This window comes from Myotis lucifugus, unplaced genomic scaffold, assembly GCF_000147115.1.
Source record: "Myotis lucifugus unplaced genomic scaffold, Myoluc2.0 scaffold_167, whole genome shotgun sequence".
Taxonomy (NCBI): Eukaryota; Metazoa; Chordata; class Mammalia; order Chiroptera; family Vespertilionidae; genus Myotis; species Myotis lucifugus.
The window spans coordinates 2,643,514-2,652,178 of NW_005871215.1; the positions used below are offsets into that span (position 1 = coordinate 2,643,514).

The 8,665-nt window shown below is 54.4% G+C and overlaps 1 protein-coding gene across 1 annotated transcript in view; it reads right to left on the reverse strand.

The window, feature by feature from the left end:
• TEAD4 (TEA domain transcription factor 4) overlaps positions 1 to 8,665 on the reverse strand; it is a 72,274-nt gene that overhangs the window by 19,746 nt on the left and 43,863 nt on the right. Inside the window, exons 5-8 of the mRNA XM_023759956.1 lie at positions 5,077 to 5,141; positions 4,549 to 4,611; positions 1,808 to 1,936; positions 394 to 437 (exon numbers count right to left, since the gene is read on the reverse strand). Of these exons, the coding sequence (XP_023615724.1) occupies positions 394 to 437; positions 1,808 to 1,936; positions 4,549 to 4,611; positions 5,077 to 5,141 (301 nt within the window). The remainder of the gene's footprint in view (positions 1 to 393; positions 438 to 1,807; positions 1,937 to 4,548; positions 4,612 to 5,076; positions 5,142 to 8,665) is intronic.

Below are 8,665 nucleotides of genomic sequence, written 5' to 3' on the forward strand. Positions count from 1 at the left end.
CTTTGGCCTCCCACTTCCTCTCCTGCCAACTCCCTCATGTTTCAGGGTTGATCCACAGAAGCAGCATGTCTACTGAAAAACCCATCCCTCTCTTATTCCTCCCTCCCAGGCCAGCCAGAGCCCTGGTTCCTAGCCTACTTCCCCTGGGGTCCCAACCCCTGGCCCTCTACCCCATGGAAAGACTGGTGCTTTGGCAAAAGCCACCACAGGGTGTCCACAGTGTAGACTGAGCTGCTGTCTGAGAGCAGGAGAGCTGGATCCCCAAGCTCAAGGCCGTAATAAAAGGTTGACCCCAAACTGCAGCCCTGTCCCACCCTGCGGCCCAGGCTCAACCTCTTGAGTTTATGCGCTCCGGTTCAGTTCAGGGAGCAGCTGGTAGCAGGCCATACTCACTCGTGGGATGTTCCGGCTTGGCCCGGCAAAGCTCCTTGCCAAAACTGAGGAGGCAAAAAGCATAGAGTCAGCATAGCCCATGTGCACAAGGGCCCTGCTGTAGGGAGACGGTGCTGTGGCCTCAGCTGGAAGGTGAGCTGGAGCCTGGACCAGTGGGTGCAGGGAGAGAGTTACTGCTACTGTCTAGAGCTTGGCTATAGCAGCATCCCAGTGTGTCTCAACGCACTCTAGTCTCTGGACACGCTCTGCTGACACGGTGCTCCCTGGGAGAAGCACCCAGCTTGGTAAACAGCATCTCGTATTCCTCCATGAGAGAGAGATCCACAGTGCAAGGCAGCACGTAAGGCTGTGAACAGTCCTACAGTCAGGAAACCAAGGCAGTTCTAAGTGCCCCAAACTTACTTATGCATAGAATCACTTTGTGTCATGTCTATTTAAACATTCTGTGGACTAATGCTCTCTGGAACACCCTCTGAAAAATGATAAACATGAGCTGCACCGAGCCCAGGACAGGGCTGTCACTGCCTCTACGGCGGCTCTTGAAGACCCATTTAGTCCCTACAGCCAAGAAAACCCTGTGATGCCAGAACCGGTTTGGCTCAGTGGATAGAGCGTCGGCCTGCGGACTGAAAGGTCCCAGGTTCGATTCCGGTCAAGGGCATGTACCTGGGTTGCGGGCACATCCCCAGTGGGAGATGTGCAGGAGGCAGCTGATCGATGTTTCTCTCTCATTGATGTTTCTAACTCTCTATCTCTCTCCCTTCCTCTCTGTAAAAAATCAATAAAATATATTTGAAAAAAAAAAAAAAAAAAAAAAAAAAAAAAAAAAAAAAAGAAAACCCTGTGAGGACACAGCACCTGGAAAGGAGGAGCCTTTCAGGACCATTCCAAAAGTGTGAGCCACCTGGTCATGGCTGAGAGGCCAGTTCTTAGGCCGAAACATTTAAAATTTGAACAAGAGTTTGTTGATGGACATCAGCCCTACAGCTGGAAGGAGTGGGGACCCGAGGGCGGAGTGGACACCAGGCCAAGTGGCAGGACCACTCAGGGTCACGCTGGTGCTGCACCAGAGCCCCAGCTTCAGCCCCCGTCCCCAGGACTTCAGCTTCCCCTTTTGTCCATTAGGCCAACTCTATAGAGCTTCTTGGGTGGTCAGCTAATGGGGGCGACTCTGTCCCTTGTGAAAGGTCTGCTGTGTTCCTGCCGATACCCCCAGGAAGGTAGTTCCAATACCAGCTGAGCTGCCACCCAGCATGGCCCGTCGATCCTTGGTCCCTCCTTCCCCCTGGCTCGCCAGGCCTGAGAGGACTCAAGCAGGAGAAATTTGGTCTGGCCAGTGCTCTGGCTCTGCAGAAGGGGGAGGAGCGAGAAGGAGAGGCTGGTTTGGCCTCTGGCTCCAGGCAGCCCCACTTACCCCTGAGACTGCTGGGCAGCCAGGGCCCCGGGCGAGGGCCATTTTACTGTGGAAGGCTGTGGCGGAGATGATCTGGGCGGACGACATAGCAGCCATGCTCTGCAGGGCCTTGTCCTTAGCTGCCTGATCCTGGGGGAAGACAGTGGAGGGGAGGGCCTCAGCAGCGGCGAGGCGAGGCAGGGAGGGCTTGTGGTCAGGGAAGCTGTCCCACTCTCCGTGGCCAGAGCCCTGGACTAGGCAGGCCCCAGGGAACAGGCTTATGTCCTTGCAAAGCTATTACTTTGCTTTGTGACTCTGAGCAAGTCACGTGGTTTCTTGGATCAGTTTCTTCATCTGTCAAAGAGGCACAATACTTGCCCTGCCTATTTGACTAGCACTTAAAGAGACTTTGAAGACCATTCCGTTTACAAACCACGGACCTGAGAACAGGGACCTTTATTTATTTATTTACTTATTTTTCAGACTAAAAAACAATTTTTTATTAAAGTATAGGTGGCATACAATAGTATATTAATTTCAGGTGTACAAAATAGTGACTTGACACTTACATACCTTACAATATGATCTCCACACTAAGTCTAGTAACCATCCGCCATGATGCAAAGTTATAGTATTACTGACTATATTCCTGTGCTGTACATTACATCCCTGTGGTTTATCTATTTTATAACTGGAAGTTTGTGCTACTTATTCCCCTTCACCTTTTCCATCCTCCCTCCTCCCCTCTGGCGACTACAAGTTGAGGATAGGAACCTTTCAGTTCTTGCTCATCCCCACACCACCGGTGGCTGGGGCGGCACCTGGCTTACAGCAGATGATACATAATTCTGTCGGATCCCCCTTGAATGAGCAGGGGGTCGTCCTTGGTCACGTGGGCTGTTTGAAGGCACGGACAGTCTCCTGTGACCCCACCTGTCTCAATCCTGCCCTGTGGGGCCCCCCAGCACGCCCTGCCCTTTAAAGGTCAGGATGTAAACACTGGCTATCTGCCTTCCGTGGGCCCAACCTGAAGAATGGACTCACCTGCACAGGCTCTGAACAGATAAGCACTTATGACTCTGTTAATAATACTAACAGTACTAATAATGCTTTTTACCCTCACCTGAGGGTATGCTTATCGGGTACTACCCTGCCTAACCCTGTCATTTACAGATGGGGAGACGGGATGGGGCTCAGGAAGGGCAGTGATTCCCCTCAGCTCATGCAGCACAAGGCAGAGTCAGGTCAGACCAAGCCTGAAACCCAGAGGGTTTCTACCTGACCTTGCTCTGAAACCCCTTTGAGAATATGATGAAATCCTCAGACCAATCTCCACGTAAGTGTGAAAATCTGCATATTATTTAAGGGGCTCGTGGCTCCCTGATGTCTGCCCAGTGGTTGTCCCTAGGCTTGTGGACAAGGAGAGGTGCAATTCCTATAAGCAAATGTGAGCCGCACAGCCAGGCCCCAATGGAACTAAAAGTTCCCCTCAATGACTCTAAACAGAACACTGGAAAGTCTGTTCCCAACTCTGGTCCCCGCCCAGGGTCCCAGTGAGTCAGAGGCAGACCAGAGGGGGAAACAAGGGGCAAGCTGGGCTCCAGGACCCTCAGGGTGGCCTGGAGGGGCACGTGCCAGCCTGAGAGGGAGGCATGAACAGCTGAGGCCCAGCCAGCTGTCCAGGGACAGAGGGGGTGGGGGACAGCTGGGCTGATGGCAGGAGGAAAAAGCTGAGAGGCAGTAGGGTGTGGCTTCCTAGGCATCCCCACCCTCTCATTCAGAACCTCCAGAGCCGGGATCATGAACTACTGGGCCACACAGGACCTTCAAGGTCATGTAGTCCAGGGCTTTTAAACTGGGTTCTGAGGTACTTTGGGGTTCAAGAGCCATGGGCATGAGAGGTGAATAGAAGAAGGGAGTCTCTGGCCTCTGGTCTGTTCCTCACCAACCTCGCGTTGACCTGAGTAGCTCCTTTAATAACAAATTGGGGTGATATTTGGGGGAAACAAAACCAAAGGGACTTACACTGCTTTACAAAAATTGTTTGTAAACTGCTGGTCTTAGTCTAATGCCCCCAAATGTTATTAGCTCTTCTTACCAAGTGGCTGGAGAGGCTTAACACCTCCATGCAATGCTTCCTCCTAGTATTCACCAAAAGATCCCCCTGGCCAGGGTCCGAGAGGCCTGAGTCCTGTGGGGAGCAGGGCCGCCCCGAGGGGAATGCTGCCAGCAGCTGGCCCTCCACAGAACAGTCACCTGTCACTCAAGGAGGGGCTGGTCCAGGGAGGGGAAGGAACTGCCAGTCCCAGAGAGCAGAGCGTGGGAAGGAATTCCACCTGCTCCCACAGCAGCGCCTCTCATACCTGACCACCCTGCAGGCGCCAGCTGATGGCACTAGCCAGGGGGCTCTAGGAGGCTTCAAGGAGTGGGGTCTGGAGGGCGTTCTGCTGTGATCTGGTGAGGGCGCTGCCCCTGGGGGGAGGGGGCACAGCAGGAGACTGACCTGTGGCCCCCGGATGCTGTAGAGCCTGGCAGTCGCACACAAGGCTCTAAGGTCAAGTGTCCCTCCTTGTGTGGATAGGAGAGGTTATAGGCTGAATCCCACTCTCACCAATACCAAGAAGCATGCTGGCTCCACACACAAGCAGCCAGCCCCTAAACACAAAGCGAAGCCTTTTGCCGCTGAAAAAAGAGCCTCAACTTCCCGACACGGCTCCATCTGTGCCCTAGGTCCTTCCTCCCACAACTGCCATGGGCCTTACCTTTAGCTTGGCCTGGATCTCACGGGCTTTGCGACGAGCCAGCACCTGGATGTGGCTGGAGACCTATGGCAAGAAGAGAAGGCTCCTGACCCTACTTCCCAGACAGCCTAGCTCCCCATCCTGGATCCCTGACCCTCAACCCTTCATGGACCTCAATCCACTTCTGTGGACTAAAGGAGTAAATGGATGCATGAATGAATGAAAGAAAGGGTCAGTCAATGAGGGGCCCTCAGTCCTCTGTCCACAGTTGGGAAATAAATAGAACTGCAGTTCCAGTGCTTTGCTTTCTATTCTCTGGTGTCTTGGAGAAGGATGGGGAGGGGGCTGCTGACTCCCCAGAACACGAGGGATGGCAGCAGGGACGGCAGGGAAAATGAACTGTCCGTGGGACACCAAAAAGAGACAACCTATCCGAGCTGGTCCCACTGAGAGTCCACACTTAGTCCTGAGGAGGACCTGGCCCACCTTGGGAGCAGGCTGGTGCTGGGGTGCCTGCCCGGGGACCCATACCCATCTCCCAGGGCCCACCTGCTTCCTGGTGCGGGTCTTCCCTGTCCGGAGCTTGATGTAACGAGCAATCAGCTCATTCCGACCTGTGGAGAAACAAAGAGCCATCAGTGGGAGGAGAAGGACAAAAGGCAGGCAAATGAGGTGTCTGAGAGGTCCCTTCTGGCACCCTCTGCCCACCTTGAGTGGGTACCTGGGGTGAGGACTATGAAAATTCCCTCTTGCCATCCTTGGATCCCAGGGATCTCCCAGCAGCAAGAGGAAGCTGAGGCCTTGCTGGTGAGCTGGTCACCTAAGAACAAGGAGGTGCCAGGGCCATGGCCTCCTGCTGGATGCACAGCTTGAGGCGCCCTCTCAGAGCCTCCTTATCACGTGGCCACCTCACCTCTGCCCATGGCAGCCTGACAGCTGCCTCTCTGCTTCCACTTCTCCTGGGCCTTCTGCACATTTGAGAGGCTGCAAGGAAGTGCCTGGCCCTTTCCCTGTGCAACTCCCACAGTTCCTACCAGCTCCACAAATGCACAGGCCCTTACACGATATCCTGTCTGTGTGAAGCAGGGAGCCTCAGGGAAATAAGTGCTGACACACTGACTATCCCCAGAGGAGGTCTGAGGCCCTTAACTCAGATAAACAAACCCAGGCCAACCACACTTCCACTCCATGGTTCTGAGACGACCAGTCAAAACAGGTCTACATCCTAGAGGCTGATGCTGTATCTGAGAGACCCAGGAAAAGTGCCCTGTTATCATAAATGGGATCATGAAAAGGGGTTCCCTGGGTCAAAGAGCTCACCACCTAGTTGGGGAGAGACATGTGTCCACACAGTAGCTCCAGCTCATGCTACGGACAGTCAACATGCAGTGTGCTCTGAGAATGAGTGGTCAGTGCAGGCTGGGTGGTCAGGTGAGCGTTCAGCTGGACCTTGACCACTGGGAGGATTAGACCATAAAGAAGGGCATTAGGTTGGGGACAGGGAGGGAGAGAGGGTTTGAGCGGCAGCTATCACTTCCTTGCTTCAACTCTGGGGCCAGAAGGCCCAGCCACCAGCCTGCTCTGCCCTGCTGGGCTCGCTGAGCCTGGAGGGCTGTGGCTATGAGTAAGGAAGCTGCTGATGCAGGGGGGGAGGCAGGACGAGTGGGCTATCTGCCACCTGGGTTGTAAGAAGAGAGCACAGCCAAGGCCACGCTGGCCCCCCAGCTGACCTTTCCCCACTGCCAAGGCTGAATTAAGAGGCCACCCTCAGGAGGTCTCGTCTGCCAGAAGAACTGGCTGGCCTGGAAGCACCGGTCTGTCTGTGTCAGGGGGAGAGGGGAGGGAAGGACCAGGCCCTGGGGACACCACCCTGTGGGCTGGCTGGTCTGTACCTAAAACCGAGATCCAGCAAGATGTCTCTTCTCAAAGCTTTCAAGGGACAGGAATTCCACAGCCTCCTTGGGCAGTCCAGTGAATGTCCCACCTATGTCTCACTAGAGCACTCACGCTGCAGTTAAGAAATACTTTTCTTCACTGGCAAGAGAGCTAAGTCATCCCACTGGGGACTGAAAACGGGTCACAGAACTGGGAGTCGGGAGCCAGGCTCCAGCCCAGCAGCCCCACACATGAGCTATGGGACCTCCGTACGTCGGTTTCCTCTATGGACCTTCAACTGCCTTCTCTCTTTAAATCTAGGCCCTTTAAAGGATTTCCCACCAGACTTTCCAACCAAATTTTTACAGACTTAGGAAACTGACGTTAACGTTGGCTTAACGTTAAACTGAGCTCTCTATAGCTCAGTTCCCTTTTCTGTAAAATGAATGTAAAATGCTTCAGGCCCCTGTAAGCAGTCTAATTCAGAGACCAGTCCAGGGGTAAGGAAAAGAGTGGGGCAAAGAGAAGGTTCCTGAGAGTTGGGAGGTTAGTTGCCTTCTGAAGGGATGTGGTGTTGAGAAGAACAAGCTGGAGTCTTGGGGTTGGTGGGAAGCTGGAGGGATGGGGAAGGCAGGGGACACTAGCTTGGAGACCATCTGGGGTATAGTTCTAGTGCTGCTTCTCTAGCCCACACCTTGTACACAGGGAGCAGCTTATCAATTCTCTATCTTTTCCTGTTAAATTCCCAACACCTCCAAGGAAGGAGCCACATCTCCATTCAGGTCTCCAATACCTGGCATGTATTTGTCAAATGGATGAAGAGATGAGTCCACTCGCGAATCAGGAAGGCTCTACCTGAAGATAACTGTATCTAGAATCCAGCCGCTCCTCATACCTCACCCTGCATGGTCCAGGACCCCCCACTCCCGCCCTCCTGCCCACTTTCTGGCATGGACTGTGATGAAAGCCTTCTACCTGAATGCCCTGATCCCAGTCTATTCTCAACACAGTGGCCAGGGATCCTGAGGCTCAAACACCCTCCAATGGCTTACCATGTCCCACAGATTAAAAGTGTTTAAGCCCCTACAATGTCCTGGAAGCCCCCACACGATGTGTCCACCTGGTCCCCAGCTCAGCCCCTCTCTGATCTCATGCCACCCACCATCGGGTCTCCTCGCTGTTCCTGCAACATGCCAGGCCCACTCCCACCTCAGGGCTTTTGTGCATCCTGTGCTCTGTCCCAGAGACCCACATGTCCTTGATGGCTTCTTTGCTCAGATGCCACTGTCTTGGGGACACCTTCCCTGAACACCCCACTGAAAGCTGAGATCACCTCCTGCTCACCCTTTATGCTCCCAGGTTTCACTTATTCTCCATAGCACCTTCTAACATACCACGTGATCGATATACTCATTTAGAGCACTGTCCATCCCCACTCCCATGGGAGGAAAGCTCCTAGAACAGGGACTTTTGTCTGTTTATTTACTTATTTATATATTAGAGTCTACACCAGCCGTGGGCAAACTACGGCCCGCGGGCCAGATCGGGCCCGTTTGAAATGAATAAAACTAAAAAAAAAAAAAAAAGACCGTACCCTTTTATGTAATAACTAGAGGCCCGGTGCACAAAAATTTGTGCACTCGGGGGGGTGGGGGGAGGGGAGTCCCCCAGCCCGGCCTGTGCCCTCTCGCAGTCTGGGACCCCTCAGGAGATAACGACCTGCTGGCTTAGGCCTGCTCCCAGGTGGCAGAGGGCAGGCCCAATACCTAAGTGCAGCCCCTGGTCAGGCTCAGAGCAGGGCCAATTGGGAAGTTGGGGCGCCGCCCCGTCATGCACAGAGCAGGGCGGATTGGGAGGTTGCGATGCCACCCTCAGTCACGCTCAGGGTAGGGCCGACTGGGGGGTTGGGGCACCGCCCCCTGTCACACTCAAGGCAGGGTCGATGGGGAGGTTGCGGCGCCACCCCCTGTCATGCACAGAGCAGGGCCGATCAGGGGGTTGGGGTGCTGCCCCCTGTCACTCACAGAGCAGGGCCGATCAGGGGGTTGGGGCTCCGTACCCTGTCACACACAGAGCAGGGTCGATCAGGGGGTTGGGGAGCTCCCCCCTGTCACGCACAGAGCAGGGCCCATCAGGGGGTTGAGGAGCTCCCCCCTGTCACTCACAGACTAGGGCCAATAGGGGAGTTGGGGCACCGCCCCCTGTCACACACAGAGCAGGGAATTTTCCTTCCTTTAAAATCTTTCCCATTGCTTGAAAATGA